Source organism: Pelmatolapia mariae, linkage group LG12 (genome assembly GCF_036321145.2).
Source record: "Pelmatolapia mariae isolate MD_Pm_ZW linkage group LG12, Pm_UMD_F_2, whole genome shotgun sequence".
NCBI lineage: Eukaryota > Metazoa > Chordata > Actinopteri > Cichliformes > Cichlidae > Pelmatolapia > Pelmatolapia mariae.
In genome coordinates, this window is record NC_086237.1 from 16,871,916 (window position 1) to 16,899,368 (window position 27,453).

At 43.9% G+C, this 27,453-nt stretch overlaps 1 protein-coding gene across 2 annotated transcripts; it reads right to left on the reverse strand.

Moving 5' to 3' along the window:
• Positions 1-361: 361 nt before the first annotated feature.
• On the reverse strand, positions 362-27,216 carry igsf9b (immunoglobulin superfamily, member 9b). Of its 2 annotated transcripts, XM_063489909.1 has the most exons (22): positions 26,634-27,216; positions 20,975-21,070; positions 18,111-18,317; positions 11,628-11,774; positions 10,577-10,728; positions 10,268-10,385; positions 9,843-9,984; positions 9,424-9,569; positions 9,173-9,315; positions 8,944-9,084; positions 8,719-8,835; positions 8,490-8,640; positions 8,279-8,390; positions 8,022-8,197; positions 7,685-7,923; positions 7,473-7,557; positions 7,206-7,376; positions 7,021-7,057; positions 3,371-6,787; positions 3,065-3,222; positions 1,991-2,202; positions 362-1,779 (listed from the first exon to the last, which is right to left on the reverse strand). In XM_063489909.1, the coding sequence occupies exons 2-21, from the start codon at positions 21,033-21,035 to the stop codon at positions 2,003-2,005; spliced, it is 6,120 nt and encodes a 2,039-aa protein (XP_063345979.1). In that variant the 5' UTR covers positions 21,036-21,070; positions 26,634-27,216; the 3' UTR covers positions 362-1,779; positions 1,991-2,002. The 2 variants fall into 2 exon arrangements, with proteins under 2 accessions (XP_063345979.1, XP_063345980.1); XM_063489910.1 differs by lacking the exon at positions 1,991-2,202.
• Positions 27,217-27,453: the final 237 nt, after the last annotated feature.

Below are 27,453 nucleotides of genomic sequence, written 5' to 3' on the forward strand. Positions count from 1 at the left end.
CACATTGATTTTACATATGTAATGTGCTATAGCAATAAAATTGTTATTGCTATATAAATCTAAAATCTACTTAGATTATAATTATTTCTAATTTGTCTGTAAAAAAACAACTTGTTACCCCCTATTGTAGTGTACCTACCTTCAACTACTTGTAGATAAATATAATTACATAATAATAATAATAATAATAAAGAAATTCCATTTAATTACAGGGGAATTAGACTCTTGATCGCAAGCCTTATTTTAGAGGGTTACCCAGCTTTAATGAGAGGGACTACTGTGTTAACACTGATAGGTGTTAAGTGTGTAAAGTGTTTAGAAAAGAAAATCAGTCAACACTCTTTTAGTCTGATGCATTCTGAATAAAACAATTTATTCATTACAAACATATAAAAATGACAAAAAACAGCCAGGTGGTAAGATATAAAAATTTCCAGTTTGTACAAAGCTTCCAAAGCCATCGTCAGAAATGCATTTTCATCTGGGTTAGGAAAGTAAATATAATACAAATCCCAAACTATAGCTAAAGATATTCTTTAGATCTCTGTTTGTCAGGTGATGTACAAAAGCGTCTTCTGTTCGGTAAAAAATAAAACAAAACAAAAAACGGGCACAGAATTCATAACAGACTTCAAATACAGAGTCAGAAGTCGATGAAATATTCACAGTGCTGCCTTCACATCGAGGATGTGAATTGTAAACATCGTTGCATATTGTAAGTCGCTTCAATAAATATACAAATACTCATTGTGTGAGGAGAAGGTGTTCAATCAGTGTGAATCCTCCGGTTTTTGTTTGAATACATCCCGCCAGTCGAAAACCTCTCCACTGCCATTCAGCGTGATGTGAATAAAATAAGGCAAAAATAAATTTCCCTGTGTATCTTATCAAGTGTTACAGTATCTGTTATTCATAAATCGCAGAGGTAAAGTCTGACTGACTCAGGTGGAGTAAAGAAGCGTTTTTCTTTGAAGAGGACTGTACACAATACAACATTCAATCATTCACAATAAACTATATATAAACATTTATACATTTTGAACAAATACAGGGGCAATATTTTAGGTGAACTGATTAATAAGAGCTCAATGGGAGGATGTTACTGGGACAGATAATATGTGGGATACATAATTTTAGGCAACCAAAGGGTGAGTCGTAGCAGGAAGTGAGCAAATTCTTTTCAATTTATGTAAAGGATCAGTAACACAAATTGCAGGAAGCCTTAGCATTATTCAAACTGCAAGTACTATTATTATTATTTAAGTACTTAGTCTTATTAAGTGGGAGTGGGAAGAAAATGCTTTTAGTGCTGTTTGATTGGTATCACAGGCGACATTAGAGACACAGACACTGCCCAAACACCCCCTTTTTTACTAAAGGAGCTTCTTAAACAGTCCAAATACGTAGCAGGCTGTTGCTTTTATAAAGCAGGTCTTTCTGAGCTGTGGACTATAAAAACATTTTTAAGCCTCACTAAACTTTTCATTCCTTTGGGCCTGATTGTCAAGATTACAAAATAAAACCTCAAACAGCTGCACGCGCTTTGTAAGAAAAATAAATAATTCCTTTTCAGCTTCATTATGCAAAGCACAACGGAACAACAAGACAAGAAAAAGAATCCAAAAACAACCGAAGAGTTGCTGTCTTACATTTGATGAGCAATGTCCGTTTTAACAGAGGATTCACATAACAAAGCTCCAGTGAGGTGTGACTGTGTGGTGACCACAGCGCTGTCGTTAATTCATTAAAACTGCTATTTGATATCTCCCTTAGAGGTACCTGTGAAAGACAAAAACACAGGAGTTTAGCATTACACGAACCTTGAAGGGCCAGGTTAAAGGATTTTAAATATAATCAGAAGGTTTTAATCAAGCACAACTTCACTGCACATCAATGATATGAAAGCAGGCAAGAAGATGGTGCAAGCAAGGCGACCAGTGAGAGGTGGAGAAAGGAGGAAGAAGGCGAGAGGGCAGGCAGAATAACGGACCGAGTTAAGCTGCTAGAGCAGTGCTGAGCTGGAGTCAGAGTCTGAATCGTGGCCAGGGGTGACGCAGGGCTCAAGGGAACAGATGGATTCCTGAGCCCGCCTGTACTCTTCGTACTCCAGGCGGAGAGCGTTGAAACGTGCTTCACTTAGAGAGCGGCTGAACTGGCATCGAGGTGGATTGAAAACTGGCGGGCTGACTGAGGGAGACGGGCCTGGAGGGGTGGGGGGGTGAGGTGAGGCACAGGAAATGCATGGATGGGCATGTCATGGGACAAGCTCACAATAATCACAGCACGAGGGCACAGGATGAACACATGCAGCCATCACTGTAAGGCAGGATTCACATGGATATGCTGCTTCAGTGCTTGACGGTGGGTGTTTCCCAGCTAACGCTAACATGCAGTTAGCATTAGCTGGCTCTTAGAAACTTTGTTCTATTCACTTTTTTTAATATAGTGCCAATTCACAACAATAATCGCCTTAAGACGTTTTATATTGTAAGATAAAAACACTACAATAATAGAGAGAAACCCCAAAAATCTCAGGACCCCTGTGAAAAACCACTTGGTGACAGTGGGAAAGAAAAACTCCCTTTTAACAGGAAGAAACCTCCACCAGGCTGAGTCATCTGCCACAAGTGGTTGCAGGTGAGGTTAATTATTCAATACAATGATGGACTTCTTCTTTGTGTTGACGATGAACTGCACAAACAGCCACATCGCTTTCTCAGGATATTTTCCTAACACGATTTCTGGAAAATCGGAATAAATGTGATGTGACGTGGATCCATAATTAGTTTGGCAACATGTGATGTCACCAGATTTAATGTAGGGAAGTACACGGCAAATAGTCATCTAAATGTTTGGTAGTTGATCAAAGAAATACTCGTGGATTCAAGTCTTTGGTCGTGCCAATTCTGCCTTTATGCAACTAGCAAATTAGTCGGTGGTAATATCAAAGTGCATGAAAAGTGAGAGCGCCGAAGCATGAAACACATCCGTGTGAATCCCGCCTAAGCATTTCACTCAAAGGGAAACATGCAACATAAAGAAGAAAAGTAACAGAAATAGTCACCTTTGTGCCGCTGATCCTGGAGGCCACCAGCTTGATCCCGACTGCCTCTCTGTAAACCTGTTTGTGACTGATCACACTTTGTGGCCTCCAGGACCTCCGAGTCCACACAGGCATCAGCAGAGTCCCACTCATAACTCTCATCTACTGATGTGTTCCTTCTAGACACACAAAACAAGGTGGTAAGAATAAAAGCAATTACCAACAAGTAAAATGACAATATTAATGTTATTTTGGCAACAGAAAGAAGTCCTTCAGCCGTGAGGACGCTCCAGTTTGTTTGCTTTTTCAGGTGTGACGGTGTTTCACCTTTTCGCTCTCCTCTCAGGCAAATCCATGTCAGCTCTGTGACGCTCATTTTCCTCTGTGGTTTCTGGGGAGCTGAGCAGCGTGGGAGTGATGGACAGGGACTGCCGGAAGAGTCCAGCACTCCCTCTACCACTGCTCTGACTGGCATAACTGGCCCTGCCCCCCTCCCTGATTTCTCTGCCTTCCCGGATCTCGGTCTCCCCTCCCCTCCCCATCATCCTGTCAGGCTGCCTGTAGATCTCCCCCTCTCGTGGTGGGAAAGGGGCGTAGTAAGGTGAGGGCCAGCTAATGCCCCTGGGCAGGTAGGACCTCGGAGGACCTCTCCTTGAGTCCATGGGTTTCAGGCCATCCCCTCTGGAGCCTGCCCAGTGCTGGTGCTGGTAGTGGGGGATGGGGATAGAGGAGGGCATGGGGACATATTTATGTTGGACAGACCTCAGAGCTTCAGGATAAGTGGGGGACCATCTGGAGGATTCTGGGAAAACGGTAGCTTGCCGTCGTGGATCGGAGGGTTCCATCAGTGGGGAGACTGAGGTTTGTCTGGGTGGGTACGCAGCAGGCGTGAGGTAGGAAGGACTAGCTAAAGATCTTTGTGCGTGATGAGGCCTCTCTAAGCTGCCCATGCTGGGGCGCCTGAACGGGACATACTCCCTCCAGGAGGGGCCTGGCCTGGGGAGGGAAGGCGGTGTGCGACCCAAACTATAGGACTTCACCCTGACGTCTGGGTTTGGGAATTCGTCCCAGTAGCATCTCTCAGAAATATAAGTCCTTGGGCTCTCAAAGTGCTCCCACCTCTGTGGGCCCAGGCTGATAGATTTCTTCAGAAAAGGACGAGGCTGTCCCATGCCTGAGAGAGTCCTGCAGGGACCTATGCTTAAGGATTTCTTTAGAAATGGCACAGGGGCTTGATTTATACGCGATACAATGTTATTAGTCCTGCTGCCCTGAGAAGCTTGTCTTTGGGATTGCTCTGATAAAGACTCACTACTGTCTACAAAACTCTGCGAGTGTTTTGACACTATATCCGCCATGCCTTTAGCTGCACTGAACAAGGTGTGAGCTGACCTGGACCCAAGTCTGGATTCGGGCCTGTATGTGCTCTTATTTCCAACCTGAATCTTTGTTTTCTCATCATAGAGCTGCTTGCTAGTTTTTTCTGGGCCGGGTGAGAATGGTTTTGGGTCATCAGGAAATCTTACTCTAGCTTCCCCATGGCGGGAACGTCCATAATCTTGTTTTTTACTAGTCTCAAAGCTGGCTTCAGCAGCGCCTGCAGAATGAGTTTGTTTAAAGCAAACCTCCTCTTGGTTTGAGCCAGTTTCACGGTTTTCTTGAACATGAACCTCCCAGTTTTTAGGAACTACATCAGGTTTAGCCACCACTGATTTTTCTGGCTTTAGTTCTGAGCTTTCCCCGTTGCTGTCTGTGACTTCTTCCACAGGCTCATCCACACTCATTTCAATAAAACCAGGAAGGCTCAGATACTCAAGAATTGCACTTGTCTGGAGTGGGGACATTTTGGGAGATTGAGCTGTGGGCTTGGCCTTGAAGGAGTCTGACATTCTGGGGACAGAAAATTGAGACTGGTCGCTCTCGGCTTCTTCCACGAGAGTTAAGGATGATATAGGGCTAGGGCTGTCAGAGAAAAGGCATCTGTCGCTCCTCCGGGAGCGTGCTCGGATTCCTTCTTTCTCTAAGTCAGAGTAAAATCCTGAACTTCGTCGGTCATCCTGGACTGGAGTCTCTCTGCCTTTAGCCTTTGGCCCCACTTTGTGATGCTCATAAGGCAAAGTAGAGTAACTGGAGGTACTGGGATCCCTTGTGGATGTGTAGTTTGTGTCTGCATGTCTCTCAGGCTGATTATAAGGTGAAGAAGCTGAACTTTCAGGCCTCTCACTCATTAATGAAGGACTTTTGGCAGCTGACTCCCAGAGATGAGTGCCTCCATAAGCATACGAATGCCTTGACCTCCGTCCTGCAATATCTTCATCCTGTGTCTTTTCCATTATGTCCTGCTCATTGATGGACTTCATGTATATATCAGGATCTCCCTGAGGACTCAGTGACCGGGCTCGATCTGGTTCGTCGACACACAGAGCAGAGGGTTCACTGGTAACATCAGGGGAGATTGTGGGGAGAGAGGTGTTCTGGGTGACCGGAGACCGTGATGAATCAACAGCAAGCGAGTCCTCGGTGGTTTCTCTACAGAGGCGAGGACGCTGTGGCCTGGGCGATGCGGTCTCCTGAGGAGTCTGTACAGGAATAAGGCTGGTCACAGATGTTACAGGGCTAATGTCCCACTGAATGCGAGACGTGGGGAGCCGGTCCATGGGACTGCTTGTGTTGCCAAAGTAGCACGCTCTCCTATAGTCAGACACTCGACTTGTTTGACCCAAAGGCCTATGTTTCTGTCTGATACTAACATCTTGTGGTTTCCATACAGGTTCTTCTTCTGACTCAGGCTCATCCCTCTGAGGATTTTCTGTTTTATTAGTCTGATGTTCATTTCTTCCACGATTTCGACTTCTTTGCTCAGCTGTATAGCTCTTTAGCTCTCTCTCCATTTCTTCCCTCTCTTTTGCCAGCTGGACACACTTGTTAATGCTATCCCTCTCCAGCTCACTGTCAAGTTGTGAGACTAAGGTGCTGTTATTAGTCAACTGACTCTCCATAGGCTCATAGCCAGAAGGCTGCGGCCTGTCTGTGTCTCTATCCAGAAGCTTTGTCCTCCTTCCAAAAGAGGGCAGCAGGTCTTCTGTGTGCCCTGTCATGCGATACCTCCTCAGAGGATCACTGGGTTTCTTCTCACTGTTGTCTGAATAAAAGCTGGCTCTTTCTAAAAGAGCCTCTGAGCTTTGCTCGTCATCAGAATAAAAGCAGCCATGACGGGAGAAGTTTCTGGCCATGGCCCGTACTCTTCCAGGGGAGGAAGGAGGCCTGCTCAGCTCCGGGACATCCACTGTGAGAGGAGAATCCTTCCTCTCATCTTTCTCTGAGCTTAAAATGCTCGACTTTGGAGAGTCCCTAAAGGATGTCCTGCTGCTTCCTGAGCCACTTGCCCCACCAGCTCCACCATTACTTTGTAGGACAGTCTTCTTTAAATTTTTTTTATTCGAGGGACTAGAACCCTCTGGCAGTGGCTGGACAATGAAGCGTCCATCCGGACCTCTGGAAATGGACTCCAGAGCACTTGGTGAGGGCGCCTGAGACCCCAGGTGACTCTCAAAGAGTGTGTAATGAGGTGGCGGAGAAGAATTGGACAAGAGTTGCTTCCGTTGGTCGTGGTATTCGCCGTGACTTCCCCTGTCAAACGAGGATCGATCGGACTGTGAGCAGGACGAGTTGGGAAAGAAAGGAAGAGGTGGACACAGCTTCAGCTTCAGGACACTGTCTGGACTGCGAGGGGGTGAGCGAACTCTGAGAAAGTCAGACAGGAAATAAATGCTGTTAAAGTTGATTAAAGCTGAAGATTGTGCTCAGCTACTTCCGTGGTAACAGAGAATAAAAATAGCTGCCTTTACCATTTTATCACATGTACATAATAATCACATATCAATTAGAAAATAAGCTTTACAACAGCACCATAAATAAATATTACTGCATGTGGTCTATTTCAAATACAATATAAATAGGGGGATTCCTACACTTACTCTTGAGATGAGCTCTTCTGAAGTGCAGATGGCAGATCTGCCAAAATGTAAGGAAAGGAAAAAATATCAGACACCAGCACAGATGAAACTCTCAAATCATATAATTAACTTAAACTTGGGAAACATATACGTGCTCACACTTTCAAATTTAAAACTTGAGTTTGTATGATTAAATCACACTTTACCTTGTCTTCTCTTCCTGCGCCGGCGCTGTCTCCTCTGACTCATGTAGCATGCTGTCACCAAAGACAGAACGATGGCCACAAACAGGAAGCACACTCCAGCTAACACACCAGCCAACAGCGGCTCAGGGATAACCTCCAAGAGACTTGGGCGCAGGGGGTAAATCTCCATCCCTGTAATCAGACCAGTCAATTACAGAGGCCACTAATTCCAGCAGTTATCAACTTGCGGGGTGTAGTGCTTTTAGTAATTTGTACAAAGCCACATACCGACGGTTGATACATTGACAGATTCGCTGGGCTCACTGAGCACTTTATTGCAGCGAGACATAAGCCTCAGATCATAATTCGAGTCCTGAGAGAGACGGATCAGGATTTTGATTATAGACATAAACTAGCACTCATTTAAAGAGTGGCTTTTCATAAAAAATCTGTATAACTTTAATTTCATATAAAATAGTATAACAATTATAAAAACTTACCCTCAGCAGTCCCTGAACAAGCAGGTCCCTCTGATTGGCGCTGATGTTGCTGGTGAGGATGACCCACTGCCCCTGATCCCTGCGGGCCTGCAGTACATAACCTGTCAGTGGAGAAAATGGAGCTTCGGGAGGAAACCACCGCAGGAGAACGCCTTGCTCGGTCCGGTTGGCTGACAGGAATATGGGAGGATCCAGAATTGGGAGAGTGGTGACAGCTGTAGGTGCTTCTGTTGGCACAGCTGGTAAGAAAGCAAAGTATAAGTTAATACTTATAAATACTTGTAGTAAAAAGTGTAAGAGGTAATCAAACCTAAAACATAAGTTCAGTTGTACAAACCTTGAGTTCGCACAGTTATAATTTCGCTGAAAGGTCCAGAGCCGAGCTTATTCTGAGGTAGGACGCTGAACTGATAGCCAGTGGCGGCAAGTAGCCCAGTCACCAGCAGGTAGTTTTTAGATGTTGGCACTGGCAAAGACGCCCATTCATGTTTCCCCCTGGATGCCTGCTTGACCCTGGAAGAAAAACAAAACAGTCAAAAAAAAGGAAATGGATCTAACGATTGTGTGATATTTTATGTATTTTATGTCACTGACCACACAGTGAATTTCTGGGTGAATCCACCATCAAAGCCCGGCACCCAGGACACATTTGCTTGGTTCACCTCTGTGGTGACAAACACTGAGGACACAGCGTGAGGGCTGGTGCCTGAGGAGGAGAACGTCACTTTGAACTGCTGGCAGTACACTTGAATTCAGTAAATGCAGGAGTCGCATATTTATTGCAGAGATGCGGTTGCTCACTCACCCAGCACCATGAGCACAGTGCCTGCACTGACAGTGGCTACACGATTAGTGGCCAGGCACTCCCAACCCCCGTGGTGATCTTTACTAACTGGCTGCAGCAGGAGGGAGCCGTTAGCCAACACAGTGTATGGGGAGCGAGGCGTAGGGCCAATCTGTGAGGAAGGACACAAATTAGTTAAAATAAGGAATTAATACGTACGCGTTGCTGCATCCGTGAGAATTTCCCGTACCTTGCTCCATGTCACGTTTGGAGCAGGGTCTCCACTGGCTTCACAGGGGATGATCAACTCCCGGCCCACCTCCTGGAAATACTCAGGTCGAGGAGGCACGCGGAACGATGGTGGGTCCTGGAGGACGGAAAGAGCCTTTTTACTTTTGCCCGTTAATTAGTGTGCACATTTGAAGCAGATCATCTTCCTGATACTAAAGACTTGAGTTGAGAACAACAGCCTTACCTTTAAGATGACACGGGTGGGTTCAGACTGCCCCATGGTGCCATAGCTGTTATAAGGCGTACAGGTGTACATACCCACAGCATTGTCATTGGCTGTCGCTATAAATACTGAGCCCTCTGAGTTCACCATCCAACCTGGGTACTGGATAGGTACAAAGATTGATTCCAAACTCCCTTTGGTGAAAATCTCTACTCAGTGAAACATTTCAATTTCATGGCGCCAGACTTACATTATCAGGATTTAAAACGTTCCCGTCTTTGGTCCAGTTGACGTACAGCACAGGGGGATCGGCTTGGACAGGACAGACAATGACCCCCTCCATGCCTACGGGCAAATATGTTTCCCGCAGCATTCGGCCTACACGCGCAGGATCTAAGATGACAGAAGAAAAATCACTCACAAAAAATTACTACAGTGCTTATTTCACAGGGAACGCTGGTAAGTGGAACCACAAAAATGCCAGCAGAATAAGAGACTAACGTTTAACTTTCAGATGAGCAGAGGCTGAGGGTGGGCTCAGTATCCCATTTGTTGGGATACAGGTGTAGTTTCCAGCATCTTCCGGGATGAGATTAGGGATAAGAAGTGTTCCATCCACCAAAACCTTCACTCGAGACTTAAGTGATCTGAAACCAAAAAGATAAACATTTGAAGAGGCATTCAAAATAACTGACACAAAAACACTTTGCTGAAGCAACTAAAATATTATTAATTTTAAAAGGTTCTGCATTGAGACCCATCCATCCATTTTCTTCTGCTTAACCAGTTTAGGGTCACAGGGGGATGGAGCCTATCCAGCTGCCATAGGGCGAGAGGCGGGGAACACCGTGGACAGCTCGCCAATCTGTCCGAGGGCTGTTTTAAAAATATTAATGGATATTTTGAAATGATGGACTCACTCAATATGGTAAACATTCTGTCCTTGCTTCAACCATTCGTATGTCAGGTTTGATGGGTAGGCATCGGCCTGACACTGCAGAACTGCATCCTGGGACATGTTGAGAGTGGTGTCCTCTGGGGAAATGAGGATGATTGGAGGGCCTGTACAAAGCACAAGACAGACGAGAATGACCAGAATTAATGGACAAGTGATGATGGCGGGAGAACTTTTTTTTAAATTGTTAAATTGCTGCAATGCAAGGAAAAGACTGTAGGTGGCACTATACACTATTATATTTAACCATGGTTTAAGGAGCATGTTTAAGTGTTGTAAAAAAAAAAATACATTGACAATTTCACTAAACATAATTTATTTGTGCTGTTGCTTATCATGAGGTAGGCAGAGATTACACCTGTCCACAATGACTTATAGTTAAACACTGACCTTTGACCTGCAGCTGCGTGTAGTGGGTGAGGTTCCCCTCTGAGTTGGACACGTGACATTTATAAACTCCAGAAATATTTCGTGTGACAGAGGCCAAAGACAAGCTACCATTGAGCACCTGAAAAGAGGCCAAGGTAAAGACGATCAAAGACAAAGATGGAAAGGAGAGGAAGACTATGAGGCAGAGATGAAGAGAACAACAAAGCAGGTTGCTTCAAAGAAAAATCAAAGCTGCAACTCCTGCAGGAAATGCTAATTATTAAGTATTTAATTAGAATACTGAAAATGCCATCTGTTAATCCCCCTCACTTTTATTTTCTCATGTTTCTCAATTGGGCTCTCGTCTTTATGCCAGACGACAGTTGGTCGAGGGTTGCCATGGGCTCCACAGCTGAGAGTCAGCGAGTCACCGAGCAGAACCTCCACAAAAGTTGGCGGTGTCTTAATAAACACGGGTGGAGCTGAAACAAAGACAGATCAAACAGACCACTTATTTTCATCCACATACTCATAAAGGACACATAAAGGAACTTTAAAATGGAGAACTACTCGAACAGCTAATCCAAAGGAACAGCTAAATCCAAAGAGGTTAGATATGATTTGCTGTGGTTTAGAAGTACCACCTGTGGCTCCTCTAAAACTACATTAGAACTCAGTGGGAAGTCATTTCAGGCTCTGACAAGTGTGTGGAGACAGGCATGGATATGAAGTGGCGACAAGGAGAGATTTTCATAAGTTACTGTGAATATATTTAGATAGACACGTTGTAATTGTAACACAATAACTAGTAAGCCTCCAACTGGCAGACAGAGGCACATATGTCTACACAACACTGCCATGCTGAAAAATATATGCAATCTCTGCATTAAAAATATCATTACTGTCAGTGTCTAATACTCTAAACAGATTCCAATTTATGCACAATGCAACACTATTGTGTTCCAAAAATAAGCTTTGACGTCGATCCTGATGTAGGCTTACAATCATATCTAATACTCACGTCACACTTTCATTTGAACGTCTAAGTGTTCCACAACATAACCAGTGCAGATGAGAGAGCGGGAGATGTACGTGGGCTAAAAGCTTTTTGCATGCAAAACACAAACCAAGGATACAGTGCCATTCTAAAAGCCAGCCTTACTTCACAGCAGGCTAGGCACAGACAGACACGATGTGATTACTGGGTGCAAGGTATGTCACTTAGAACCTCTTCATACACTGGAATAACACTATTCAGCTTGCCAGGGCCTTCAGAGTCCAAGCCAGGCCCCATGCTGTAGCTGTTCTAAATAAGGACAGTGCCAGTGATGAGCAACGAAAGGAGCAGCTCTCGAGTCCCCAAAACCCTGCGGTGCTGCACCTGTGATGGAGAGGAAGGTCCATGTGCCATTTCGAAAGTCGTCGGTTTTGCTCTCCAGGAGCAGGATGCGGCATTCGAACCAGCCTTCGTCCTCCAGGGTCAGCCGTTCTATCAGCAGAGAGGCGCCCCGGGTCAGAGACACACGGCCTGTGAGAGGAGGGGTGAGGGGGACAGAGAAAGAGTCAGCACATACACGCAAGCAGACAGGCAGAGTCAGCATATGCAGGAAAGGGCTTATCATGCACAGGACCCAGTGTCACAATGGGCACGATCAAAGTCACAGACACACCCACGAACAGTGCGAAGAGCAACTGTAGCTCGAATGTTTGCAGCGAGTAACAAAACCAATAATTAAGAAAATTTGCAGCTCAAGTGATGAGAAGTCAGTGGCCCTGAGACAGAGTTGAAAGACATGAATCACTACAGTGATGATTATAACGAAGTGCAAGATGACAGATTTTGTCCTGTCATTTAGGGTTTGGTTGGTGAAGTGGAGAGCTAAGATGAGTATGCCAGGAATACTTGAATGCAGTTTAAGCTTAAAGGAGAAACCCACCGCAGTTTGTGATAAAAATAAGCCGTTTTTTGTTAGGCGGGGGCTACGGACAGTAGTAAACAATGTAAGGGCCTGGCAGATGCACACTCTGAACTCGTGTGTGAACGCCATTAAAAGGCAGATGGATCCACGAACAAGCACGCACACACATTTTCCTGTCACACACAGCCCCTGCTCTGCTCCCTCTCCTCTTCTCTGTACTTCTTACAACTCCTTGTCAGGCTTTGAAACTTGATCTGCTGGTTGCCTGGTGACTGCAGCCTGGTTTCAGGGTACACCCCCTCCTTTTATTCAGTCTCTCAATGAACTCTTTTCTTGCCCTTCAATCACAGAGCTTTAAAAGACAGGAGGATGCGTGCAGGGAGGAAACACACACGTTGCTCATACCAGGCCCTGCCAAAGCAGTTTGAAAGTAAACAGTGACCCATCAGTGTCCAGCGTCCTGTAATTCTTGCTCGCTCCTAACACGTTGCTTAGATAAAGTGTCATAATCAATCATCTCTGCAAAGTAATAATAGTAAAGCATTGCAAAAAAAAAAAGTAGCAGCCAGCATAGATATCATCTTCTCCAGCTCAACAGGACAGAATCGTTGAATGCCCTGCAACCCTGAAGCAACAATATCGCAAGAAATACAATATCGTCACTATTCACACCAACTCTCTCCAGACAGCAGCGTCTGGAGAGAGCCTGGCAGCTATGAAAGTCATTTAACTCTGTATATGGCCTAAAGACCAGGTGAAACACACACTGAGAGTAAAGACAGGCAACAATGGCTAACAATTAACCCTGCATTCCTGACTGGGGCAGTTGCTGTGCTAAATAGCTAGGTTTAATGATTGACTGACCTCCCGGAAGACAGGCAAGTGTTACTTAGAGGCTCCATAAAATGAATACCTCTGATTTCAGCTCAGCATCTTTCAAACAACTGGGCAGGGCTAGATGATAACAGCTATGGGATAACTTTAGGTATTTTTTCTCTTATCCTGATCCTTAGGATCCTCTCCCGAGCTGCTTGTTTCCTTTTCCACTTTTTCTAATTAGACCTACAATTAATCAGCAACTGCAGGACAAGAGGAGGCGCAGCATCACCCTCTTTTTGACTTCCACCTTATGGGATACTTAAAAAAATCCATCTGATTGGCTGCTATAACGTGTCCGTCTGCCCCGGGCACTGATCTTGCAGAAACACGTGGGTGTGTACACATGTTGATTTTCAAAATCTGAGTGCCCTGCCCCCTGAGTCCACACAGGGAAATTTGGGTTTCACTGCTGAACACTTAACCCTTTCCCGTAGCCTCCCTCTTATCCGTCACCACAAAGACATGGAAGCCCCCCCCTCATTCCTCATTCTCTCAGGTTACCATAGAGACTAGACCAAGAAAAGCCCGGGCTGTAGGTTTAGATTTGAATTCAGTTGCTGTAGAAACACGCCACGGCCAAACACGGGTCGATCATGCGAGCGGAGGGAGGGGGGATTGTACTGTCACAGATTTGAGAAATTACAATTGGAAGGGGGGGGGGGGTGTCTTGTGTCACATCCAAGAGCAGAAGGAAGAGTGAGAGAAATTAATGAGAATTGCAAGAAGAGAGGTCTTTTGAGTCTGTGGACGAGCACACACGGAGGCTGCGTGACAAATGTTGCTTATTTAAATATGAATGTTGCATCTTGGGACTTGAACTGAAATCTCAGATGGCACTCGGCAGGTGCTCTACCCTAAGGATGTTCACTGAAAGGCTGCTTTTCTCTCTCAGACACAACGCAAATATCCTGCAACAACTGAATACAAAACCTGGGAAAATTATAAACCACACCAGTGGAAAACACTTCCTGTTTTTAAATCCAAGAGGAACTGAGCAAGAGGTTACAGAGAGGTTAGTCGAATTTGGTTCATCAATAATCCACAGGCAACCAATGAGAGGTTGACCTTCCTGACCTCTGTGCTCCAGCAGACGCCATTCATCACTCTCCCTGGTCCTACATCAGCGCAATGTCCGCGAGTCCTCGAGAGACAAACATGATTAGGCTCTATGGCACTCAGAGAGAGGATTGCTGAAACAATAACTGCTCCTCCATCTCATCTCAACCCTCCTCCTCCTCTTCCTCCTCCTCCTCACTGTTTTTGCTCCAGCAGCAATCACATGACAGCTACAGTCTATCTTAAAATGAGCCCTTGTTTCCAACAGGTTGAGCTGCTCTGCAGTGCAGCCAATGGGAAGAAAATGGAAACGCTAATCCAGCAGCGCTGTTTGAACCTCCAAAACGCACCCTGCTCATATTAGCCTGTCAGGTTCTCGCCTAGTGGGTGGCAGGTTAGGAGCAACTGGGCTTTTATAGCCGTGCCGCTGGCCGGTAGCTGGCTTCACCTCACTGATCTGATCTCCTGTTTAGATTAATGCATCTTTTTCTGCAAGTGAAACCACTGCAGTGCAACACATCATATTTCACACTTACATTTATGATGCACAGCACTTTCTTTGCCTATTGTTGTGCCTCAGCACAAGGTTTTAATTGTTCCGGCAGAATGAACCAACATGTGATTTTTAGCCTTTTGAGTTCCCACTGGAAGTTACTGACAAAGTAATACATGGAGTACTGTGAATTTTATGCCAGACAATAGCGAGTGAGGAAGAAAGATTATTCTGTTTGGAGAAGCACCAGCGCTGCTTTTCTTTGTCTACTCTTATGTGCATAAGAGAGCCGGGCAGAGGTGCATTGTGGGACGTGTTTTGATTTGAATACAATCATAAGTCTGAGACCGGCCCCCTGCCTCTGACAGCTCACCCCTCCCGTTCCCCCAAATTTCTCTCTTCAATTCTCCTGTCCCCCTAATCAGTTTAACCCTCTTATGAATAGCTCTTTGTCGTGAGATAGATTACAGTTAACTCTGTCCCTCTTGTTCTGCCCAACTCTGGCCGAGTGAGCACACACGGCTCACGTGCTGAATTTCACTACAATGGGAACTCAACTTATCACAGGCATTAGCTCTTACACATGATCGCAAAGAAAAAGTATTAGTTTTAATATTAAAATCTCTGAAATTAAAATCCGTAGGTCGGTGCCATGAGATGTATTTGGGCTGTTTTCCAGTGCAGAAGTTGAGCTGTTTTCGGTTCAGGAAGAGATAACGCTGATGTTAATAATTGCCAGTTGTTAAATTTTATACTTGTTCAGTTAGACATGCCATAATTTGTGAATATCAAACTTGTTGTAGGCAAAGTTGCAGGTAGAAAACCAGATTTTGCTGAAGTTGTTCCTTATAATAAGCATTGGTTACTTGAGCTATTCCACTTTAAGTCTTTATGATTGCTGTTTGAAGCCCTTGGACTGTATCTCACAGATTTAATATGTTCCTAGCTGCCTAACCTAAGGTATGAGGTAATAGGCCCTCTGTGGTGGCCTGCTGCTCTACGCTCGTGAACATGAAATCCCCAAGTTGCAGCTATGTATTCTTCTTCTATTGTCTCATTGTTTGCTGTACATCACGCTGGTCTAGTTATAGCAGAAAAACTGGTTGAGTTTTTCTGCTATACATGGAGCCCTCAGTTTCACATTTCAGTGATCTATTTTCTGCGTTTGGAGTTCTCAAACAGAGCGTTGTTTGCTAAAGCTCAGTGAGTTAATATTAAATTCCATATAAGTTTATCAGGGGAAAGACTGTCTGTGCATACTCGGGTATAAAAACTCGTTTTGTGCATGTGTGTGACAAATGCAGGCTTTAACTTCTCCACTGTTCGAGGTCACACTGAGAGTGTGATGGAGGCCTGCTGAGCTCTCGGGGTTTGCCTATTATCCTTCTAACCTCAGGTCAGAGTCCCCCCCCCTGCTCACAATCGCCACTCATTTACTTCAGCACACAGGACGTATTTGATCTAGACTTGCAACGGTAAACCATCCTGACACCGCAAGAATCCAACATATTGTCTCAACAAATATAACAGCAGCGTGTCAGTCAGAGTTTATCTGGCTGTTTCCTCTTTGTTCTGAGCTGACTAATGTTCAGATCTCCATGGCATGCTGTGTGTGAAACAGGGAGGCAGAGGAGTGAGTGGTACGAACAGGATATTCTCTCGAGAGGACACGAGAGATGGTCTCTGAGACCTGGACAGGCTGGTGTCTAGTTGGGACACTCCTCAAATGCAGAGTACAATCTTGGAGACACCTGATATCATTATCAAAAAGATGGTGGTTTAATGGGATGAAAAAAGAAATGGAGATACAACTTGCCCAGATTAAAATTGTTAATAGCCTCGGTGAGCTTGACACAAAGCAGCAGACAAAGGGCAGACAGCCCATTGGTAGTGCTTTTTCTTCACTAAATACCTATTTAGTATTACAAATTCAAGTCTGATACCTTACTTAGCTCTAATGGAAGTGGCCATTATGCTGCAAATACTGAACAACAATGTAATTCTTTCCCCATAATTCATTATCTTGATCTCTTAACCGTTTCTTGATCTTAAGCCTTAAAATTAAATCATCCTCATTCTCCTGTTCCTGTCCTCAAACAAGCCAAGACAAAGACCAGGAAATGGTGGCCGACTTCACCGTCTTGTGGTTAAAGCTGAAATCCCACAACATTTTTAATTTGAGAGTAGAATACATTAGACCCACAACACTGACACGCTTCACATGCTGCCATCTGCCTTCAGTGGGAGGGGAGGTATGAGGATCTAATGCAGACTGGGGAAAAGCCCGCACCAGACAAGTACACGCAAGGGGTGAATTTGCCAGAAACACGGAGACACCCCCTAAACATTCTTGTACTCTGAGCTACGTCTCTGCTGCATTATTTACTTCATTATGGCTGCATGTGTATCAGATGGCTGCTCCTAAACAATGATATGGTTAACGGCCTACAAGACCGCTAACAACATTTAGTCCAATTGCATGTTTTGGGGGTTGGGGGGTGGGAGCATGTTTTGTGCTTCGACCGCTGTAAATGTTCAGTGGGGTTCTAGAGTCATCCAAAGCTGAAAACATGTTTCTAAATCAGCAGCTTGATTCTCTGAGCACCTCCTGTATGTCCTCACATAACAAATCCAGCGAGGTTCTCTGTACATTTCTGTGACCTAGTTGGGACTACATGGGATTTGGGGTGTCCTACTAGTCCTGTTGGCTTTGGCAACGCAATGGGAGGTTGTGATACCCCTTTTTTTGTCTTTTGTCCCCTGGTAGACAATGACAGGATTATAGGGCTCCAGCAAGAAAACTCCCATTATTCCGATTGCTTCATCCATCCTCCTTCCAGCACAACAATCTCCCCTTACTGGGTCACCCCTCAGCATACTAATAAAACACTGTCATCAGACCACCAAGCCCCCACCTACACTCCTAATCCCCTTGTGAGCAGTGTTACTGGTACCCCCCTTGTTATTGCTCAGCTGCCCCACCCCCCCACCCTTTACTGCCTCCACTAAAACACATCCATTCTCATCCTTCCCCTTTCCTCTGCAGTATAACTGCACTCTGGAAACACACAGACTGAACACCAGCTGTAATTACAGGGACCGTGCTTTGGACGGATTATCTTTTTAGGGTATTGTTTCATCCAAACTTCCCCTCCCCAGTAGTTCAAAAATACCACTGTAACCTCCTTATGTCTATCTTTGCCCACACAAGACAAATGAGCTAAGGAAGTTTTACCCTCTCCCCTCACAAAAAAAGTCTTCTGAAACACGACCTGAGCAATCTGTCTGCTGATCAGAGACTTTTACGTTGTTGGCTTTTTTTCTATTTCCTACTGGTTTTTAAAGCTCACTTATGGGAGTGGAACCACAAAAAGCAGGCGAAGAAAGATTTACACGACGTGAGGTCTTCAAGGGAATCTACCTCTACTTCAGGGGGTTGCGCTGTCAACCAAGTAATAAGTCTTTCATCAGTTTCCTGAAAGGAGTGCATGACTGAGCAGATCCGAATAAAGCTTACCCTTGTAGTTGGGATGAACACGAGGAGCATACACTCCAAATTTGATGAGGACGGGAACGCTGTAACCGAGGCGCACCCACTCCACCACATGTAGTGGAAAGAGGCTTGGGGTGGTGGCTTCACTGGATGTAGGAGCGAGGCTACAGCTTAACTCTGCGGAGCTCCCCTCTCGGGCACGAACCAACGATGCTGCACCTTGAGACACACCTGTAAAGACAACAGCATATCGGCGGGATAAAGCACTCGTTTCCCTGCAGACATTTTCTAACAGTGCAAAGTCCATAAAACAGCGCACATCTGAGTAAACACATATATCATGCAGCTCAAGGCCTGTTGAAGTGAGTAATGGCTACCAAAGTAGCTAAATTAACATTCCTTGAAATCTTCTGGTCATTGGTTTCTGTGAAAATTGTTTGCTATGATAAGAAGTTTATAAATGCATCCTTGAGGGACGAGAAGACAAGGGTTTGTGACCACACAGGCAGCGAGAGGTCCTGACAGAGAAAACCTGGTGGAAAGAGTCATAACATTGTCATGAATGCTCTTCTGAAGTGGACCTTGCATATGACTTTCCCAGACTGTTAAAAGCCGGGCCATCTGAGGGCATGTAAAACAACCATGTGCCATTTGGTGACAAGATCGTATTGCTGCAAAGCCTGCAAACACAAAGCAATCCCATTAGTGACACCTGGAGCAGTCTCTCCTGTCTCTATCCCATCTCCCTTTGCTGCCATGTGCTCATGTGGGTGTGTGAGCGACTGGGTGCCAGTGTTTGCTCTGCTACTCATCTGGCCTGGTGATTACTTTAATCTCAGAGGGTGGGGGTTGGTGGCGATACTCTGATGCAGGGCAGCAGGACGCTCTGTGGCCGCTCTAGTCGACCTCCCACTACCCCCTGGGGTCCACACATGGTCTATGGGCCAGCACAATCAATCCCACCACCATCACTCCCCCTTACAAACACAAGCACGCACACACAGAAGCGTGCTGAGGGTTGGGGGGTAGCATAAATCCAGGATTGATCTAAATCCACACCCAGAGATATTATTTAAGTTGGATTTTGTCCCCATTCTCTCTCGTCCACTCATGTCTGAGCTGTAACCCCTCCTCTTCACTCTCTCTAGCACAAGGGAATTGGATCAGTGCCATAGTCATCATGGTGCCATTCAAACTGCGTGCAGAAACAAAACAGGAGCATATGCCAGCTGCTTTGCAAAGCATCCGAGCTTTGTTAGTGCAGGTAAAAGATTTGGCAACAACTTTGGTGAAAATATGTAAACAAACTGCAAAATGGAGCAAAACAACTGGTTGGCTTAATCCCCTTTCAGACAAGCACTCCTTTCCATTAATCTACTGGCATATGAATGTATCAGCTTTATGTCTGAGTGTGCACCCTGGTCGCTTTCCATATAAGCCACAACAGCAATCTCACAAGATCAGACTGAGTAACATTTAAGTATCATTTTCAGCATCAACCTTAACTCAGGAAGATTACCCCTTTGCATATCGCTTCTGCCCATTACTCAGCTCGCAAAAAAAGTGTTTGGTAAATGGTCTACACTTCAATAAATACATTCCCAGTACAGAAAAGAAAGCTCTCTCTCTGAGCATGAGAGCAAAGGGCAGTGATAGCTACTACTTGCTGTAGTACTGTGAACCACACACAGACATGCACTCCTCTTACTGACAATCGTTGAGAAAACAAAAAGACAAAAGTGTGGCAACACTTCACTTCAGTACCTCGTGTGCAACAAGCCCTGTACGTGCACATGCCAAGACTCAATCCATCAGTCTTGTGGGTGTGTCTGAATGAAGAAGTTAACATAAAGTGGCCTATTTTTTAACAAAGGAGGCAGTGATGTCTCCAGTGACTGAAAATGTCTTATCAAACTAAGCTTCACATTAGCAAATGTTAGGAAAAGTTACATTTGTTCCAAGACAGGACACAACTGTCCAAAGCAATGTGCAGCATATGCATATTTAAACATCTTATTATCACCTCTCCAATCTCATTTTCTCTGACAATCAGCTGTTATTTCCATTGCCCTGCCACAGAGTAAATATTCAAACATTTCACCACTTTAAACTAATTAAAATTGAAGCTGAAATTTAACCTCCTAGGACCTGGTGTCCACATATGTAGACATCACATTTTGGGTTGTCTAGACCAAAATACAAAATTTTGCTCTACAAGGGCCTGATATCCACTTACGAGGATATTATACTGCCACTGTCGTATCGAAATTTAAGTGAATGTCCTCATATGTGGATCTCATTTTTCTTCAAAACAAAAATCAGGTAAAAAAAAAAAGATCATGTAATTCTTTGTTTTTACATTCATCAGGTCCAAATCAGCCAAAATAGCAATGAGAAATGAAAAAAGCATGCCATGAAAGAGTTCGGGTCTTAGGAGGTTAAAGTTGAAGGTAAGAGTGTTATTAAGAGTGTCGTGAAAGAGATTTCAGTCGCTAAAGATTGGCGATAAGGAGCAAAACGGTGAAGCACGATGAAGAAGCGTGATCCAATAAGGAAGACTGTTATCACTGTTAATCTGTACTGTAATACTACATAAGCCCTATGTGGACATGTTAAATAATGTTTCATTGTCATTGTTGCATAACCGGGCCTCATATTTTGGAATCAGTTTTATCACGTTAGCAGAAAAAAGATCTACAATTGTTTGCTTTTCCTATGTGTGTGCTGAAAAATTGCTCAATTCATGACATGACAGTTCAGGTGTATTGGGGAGTTATTCTAAGAAATCCAAAAGCAAAAAATCTCTGAAAGCTCAACAAGGAGAAATAAATTACACAAATGCACTGTTAATATATGCAATGGCTCAGTATTTGCATTGGCATACTTACTTAGCAGACAAATGGCTACAGCAGTGGTGACAGCCTGAAGCCACTGTCTCTCCAGTCCCATGGCCGTCCGTCACACTCCTTCACACATCTCCCAACCTGAAAAGGAAGACCACACATACCGTTTACTCCTCAGCAGAATACTGCTGTACTGTTCACAGATCCCCCCGCTGCACAAGTACATCCCTCACATCCCCCCTCAGATAAATGTAATCCCCCCACCCCTCGAGTTAACATCAACTCATTATCCAACAACTGCACTGCATTCCAGATGCTTCTTGGTTTATAAATAACCATATTCTTTCAAAACACATCGTCCTGGGGAAAATTGTACGTTTGTGCTGTGGTTGGATTAAGGTAAATAAGCTACTTCAACAAGTGCTACAAATAGACAGGGCAATTGCTTGGAGTCTGAATCTTGTAGATGTTTTATTGCACAGGCCAAAGTGTGTGTATGTGTGTGTTTATGTGTGGCCACAGAGAAGGCCTTTACAAGGCTCTAGGTGTACGTACAGATTAACCTGGTGCTTGTGATTGGTCCAGCTCATCCAGAAGGTCTCGTCAAATGCTAAATAGGCCAACAGCAATTGACAGGTTAGACGAGCAATATTGAAAGGTGCACCGCCCAGCTCCAGATGTTATATTGTTAACACTGTTTCATTTTCACAAGCCTCACAGACCGGACTTTTTCACGACTTGCCGACCTCCTTCCCAGTGAACAAAGAGAACAGCTGGAGCGAACCACAAGGCCCTCTACTTCAAATTGGATTGCAGGCACAAGTTTAAGTTGCTGACCTTCAAACATAACGGAAGCCTTCGCACACTTCCCTTAAGTCATTCAGTACTCCTAATACCAGCTTATTACTTTAAGTTCATTTAGGTAATATAAGGCGGAGGGTATTCTTAGAAAGCAGCGAGGTGTTGGATATTAGCTGCTGCTACAACCAGAGATTCACTGCAAAAACACAGGTCGTCTGACTCATTTGACTGAGACCTTTAGTCTCTTGGCGGCACATGAGCAAACAAACAGCCCAGAATAGAACAGCACAAAGATGCTTTTATCTCCTCGCACTTGACCGACACCAACAACGTTTCTGCTGAGCCGGGGGAGAGATGCGGTAGTAGTAATAACTTTTATGCTGCACCTTTCTAAAGCAAACAGAGAGGCAAGTATGTGGTTGCACAAGCAAAGAAGAGGAGGGTGGTCAGGGGCAAGTCTGGGAAATAGTCATTAGTTTTTGCATGACAAAATAATTTCAGTGCACTAAAAATAAGGGCGGATTACTCTGACTGTGGGAATAATGCTGGTCAGTAGGGGTGACGGATAAACAGCACTCTTACAATGGATTAAAGAAATAAAGAAACTGATTTAGTTCTTTTTGTGTCACTTCTGACAGCCAACAAATGTGGGAAGTGTTTGTGCACCACTCGACTGTCTTAGCTACCAGCTCCACAGTTATTTTGACAACATGAAAAACTAATAAATACATCCTAACTTGCATGTGCTCCTAGACCGGGATATAGGACTTTCATGTGGAAACAACCACATACAGGGGAAGCCTGTGGGGCAGGTGGGTGGGGGCTTTGTCTGCAGGTGCAGGAGGACGACCAGATTATTTCCTCAGGCAGTAGAGCAGAGGAAGGCTATTTAATTGGCATGTGAACAGAGAGGGCTTCAAAGGGAGCCCAGATGTTAAAATGAGTACACTTAAACTGAAACAAGCCACTAAACATTTAACCACAGGAACTTTTTCTATTTATCTCATTGGACTACGCCAATTACTACCTTTAAGCAACCATGATTCACGTATATAACTAACGTGTGAAGAAAACAGCTCCTGTTCTACAGTAAAAGCACAGACATTAGTATACTTGCATGTAAAACGTCTTAAACGCTAACTCATCATGAGGATAGTGACCTCTCGGGTGATGAAAAACCAGCTTGACTAAAGATTAATACAACCTTTGTGTGTTTAGAAAAAGAAAACACAGAGAAGATAAAACAAGAATAAAACAAAAAAACAAGCTTCAGCATAAGACTGTTGGCTCTGTAACGTGTATGCGGACACCAGTGCTTCGCTGGATTTCACTGACACAGATTGCTTTGGATCTAGTCATGACTTAGCCTTCTGGACAGGCCATTTGTAACACCCAGTCTAATCCCGCCCTGCTGCTTTGAGTGTTAATAGTGTAATTGAATTAGAGATCAAATTCGTGAGGCAAATCAAGGACAGTCTGTCATCTAGCTGTTCAGTGATCAATCACTGGTAAGCCAAGTCACACAAGTCTGCCGACTGGGATTCTATAATTCCTTCTGGTGGAGAAAAAGTAGGCGCGTGATACTTTGACAAACCCGGGTAACCTGGGGTTTATTTCAGGGGTTTTTGCTCAAGGTCTTTCTGATCTCCACCAACTTTCAAAATTTTGCAAAACGTGTAGTAACAACTACAGCGCCAGTACTTGACTCAAAAAGTAAAATCAAAGACCTTCACACACTCTAAATTCATATTTAATAATATAACAAGCAATAAAAGGGTGCCATTTCTCACGGATGAACGAACATGTCTGAAATCTGACATGACATCAACAGTTTTACTCGCAGTAAATGCAAGCTGATGTCAACCTGTCAACTGTAACAGCTGGTGGGCGTGAGCTCTTCCAATGGCTGTCATCTGTGTCACACTATTATATTATTCAGACATGAGCTGAATAATGCACAAAAAGAAAGGTGCACTTTTAAACACGCAGGAGTAACCATGAGTAATGAAGTGATCTTTTCAGCTGTCTTTTTTCGGCCTATAAGTGATGAGTAAATTATCATATTCTCTGATGTTTTCTGTGACACTCGTGTTAAAACTTGTCACAAAAAGTGAACTCCTGACCTAATGGGTGTGAGAGCGTTATCCACCGGTACCTAAGCAGATCCATCAGTGATGCCAGTGACAGATACAGGCCTGATAAGCAGCAGCATTACTCTCTTAGTAATCCTTGTTAATCCTGACAGGTCGTGGCATCAGCACAAACCAGCCTGTAGCAGGAACTACAAGTGTTGCTCAAGTAGAAACTTTAACAGGTACGCACAAGACTCTGATACAGATGTAAAAATAACACGCAACCATCCAGAACAAAGATGTGAACCATCATTAACGCAGGAATGGGTTTGAAAAATCAGTAATCCAAAGCAGACTGGTTGGACAAGCACGCACGGCGTAGCGATCGATTCATGGATTTTGTCCCTGGCACTGTAACCAAGCTCAGAAATGGTATTGACATTAACTTTAACTAAAGGAAATGAGCTTAGCACACATTGGGCACGAGAGTAGAGTCCTGTGCTCTCGGGGAAAGCCTAGTTTATATGGATTAACATAGTAATCGTTAGTAACCTAACACCTAGCACAACAACACTGATAACTGAACCAGGGTTTTTCCTGCACAAGGAGCTTTTTGTTGTTTTTATCCACAAGTTTTATCCAAATCCAAAGGAAACCCCCACTCCCAACACTGTAATATTTTTTTTTCACTACTTTGTTTAAATAAGGGTTTCCTTTGCTAAACAGGACATCTGTGTTTATCAAACGCTCGAAAACACCAAGAAAATTCTTAGATTTCTGTCAAATAAGGTAACACAGGCTCGTTCGTGCTTACATGCTTACTCTTCTCCCAAAGGTCCGTTCCGAGCCAGGAAAAACTTTGCTTGCTGTGGCTGAATGTTTTCAGTCGCACATCAAAACTTAAACAGTATTACCTTTACTCTGCACTTTTTCAGCAGCCAAATACTGCTGCAGATTACTGCTTCATGCATGAGTGGTTTAATTTCATGTTTTGTTTTATCCTAGGATAATACTCACTCAGACATCCCGGGGGAACGGTAAGTGCTGAGTAAAGCAAGGCATCTAACATCACTCTTGTAAGTCTCCCTGCCCCCAACAAACTTTCAGGACCAGGTCAGTCCCATAAAGTTTCTTTCAAAAGAAGACAGTGAAAGAAATCAATGGTCTAAAAGCAAAGGTCACAAACTCTGGGGTCCAGCCATGAAGCACACGCCTAACTTGGAGATCAACGAGACTCAAAGGACGTCCACAGAACTGGCCTTTTTCAGTATTTTAATGGCATGCTGCTCGTTTCTCTGCTTAGAGGAAAAGCTGTTATTTCCCAGGTCAAAATTGAGATCTATTACATGCAACAGCATCCAAATATGAAACACTGCAAAGCTTGAAATACTTTATTAGATCCTCTCTTTAATCTTTATGCTTTACTACATGTACTTTCCTGTATATCCCTCAGTACTGTCACAGGCTTAAATTCACCATGGAGGAGCAGACGCTCCATCTTACACACAATAACAGAATCATTTTCAGTAACCACTTTCGACTCATGAATAATTTGCTCCTCGGTGCAATCAATTTCCTGCAGCCTGACAATCTGCCTACAGGGGACAGTTTGCCACATAGTGTTTTGAACAATGCAATATTCCAGTAAAATGTCAAGGCTTGCTGAATTATGGGGGGATATTCGTGCGTAAAATGACACCCGGGCTGGGATCTGACACACACAGACTTTGTTAAGCTGAGACTGCTGAACATAGACTTTAAGGATTCTAGCAGTAAAATGCAAAACTGCTTTTAGTGCTCCCTCAGTGTAAATAATGCAAAAGCAATTTAAAAAAAACCCCAAAAAAACAAAGTAGTTGTGCATGTGAAAATAACAGAGTAGTGTAGAGTAGTGTGCTTTTTTGGGGGAAATAGCAGATATTTTTCTTTCCAATTTGAAAGCAAGCATAATCTTTAAAGTGATTTTCTAACATAGGGGACTACAAGGCATCAGTAGTGATCTGTACCCCTATGCACCTCCCTTTTTACCAATCAGCAAGCACAACAAAAACAAAGGAAGGGAAACAGCAAAGCACACACTGTATATTATGTATAAAGCACAGGGCTGCTGCACTCTTTAGCACAAAACGACTAGGTTCTTTAGACAGAACTACTAGGTTGTGTCCCATAACATGCATCACCCTGATAAACTAGTCCAAAAATAAAACGGCAAACACCAAGCCATAAGCCACTGTACTGCTGCACCCTACAGTAAATTTTGATGCACGGCCCTTTATGTCAACACCCATCTCGCTATATGAAACAAAACAGGTACACCTTTTGTTTGACTCAGAAGAGCCGATGCCACCTAAGACGAGGGGGGCCTAAATAAAGAACAAACAAAAAAAACGTATTTTGACTGGAACAGTGCTGATTTAAGGGTCATTACAACGTGTGAAACCTATTCATAATGCTTTAACATGAAGGAAACACTCATTCGGGGATTACAAGTGCTGCATGTGCTACCCAAAACATAAACAAATCCTGCACAAAGATGACTCTGTTCACGATGTTATCGCAAAAGTATTTTTTTTACATGGAAACTAGACATTAACCATGGCAAAATTACTAGTTTTAAAAAAATTATAATAATCATAACAAAAGGAACCAAATGGAGTAATTTAAACACCAACCAAAAGGCTCCTGTTAAATGGCTTTAAGAACACCACAGAAATCACACAGATATATTTCTATTCAAGTTGTGCTGATTTAGTACAAAGAAACTTCTACAGGATGTTTGGTGTTGACTAGCCTGCGGAGGATGTTTTAGCTCTGCCCGCCCAGCTCCTTACCTTTGCTTGAGGCACTTTTCACTTGAAGCAGAAAGTGCAGTGTTTCAGTCCATTGATGCTCTTCTTTTAGACTCCTGCTACAGACCCAGTTTATCCGTCTATTCCTTTCTCTTCAGAGAGATCAAACACCACAAACACACACACATACACGACTTAAAAGAAAAAGAAGAAGGTGCTGGGAGAAGAAGGCAGGTGGTCACATTTTTTTTCCCTCTTTCAGTCCGAGCGTGGATCAAAAGAAAGTCTTGTTATTCCTCGACATCCATGGTGCTCAGACTTTCTAAAAAAACACTCTTCGCAGCTTCAATAAAATCCATTAACCCATGCCACCCTCAAGACTCCGACATCAGTCCATTTAAAGTCCATTTAAACACTCCAAGCACTGGCTTTCTTTTTTTTCTTTCTTTTTAAATGTGCGCAATCTTCTCAGTCCAAACTCCCTCAAAGTGCCTTTAATCGTAAGTGAGACTTTATAACAGAGTTCAGAAAGAAGTTGAAAGGCTCTCGGTCGATTTGGAGCACATTGATCCTCAAACAGGTGCAAGATCCATCAGAAAGAGAGCATACTACACGTTTAGTTTGAGCCCTGCTGTTGATACTCTCCCCGAGGTGGCCCTCCTCCCGTTATTATCGTTCCCTCCTCCTCCCACCACAGCGACGTTTGAACGGCTGTCAACTCACACAGAGCACAACGACGAAGCTTCCTGGTAGAACTTTCAAATTAAAGCTTTGACGTTTTAATTTTTTTTTAATTGGTAAAGAAATAAAAATCAGAACAGGAATTTAAAGATAAAAGATGTCAACTTGCTAATGTCACTGT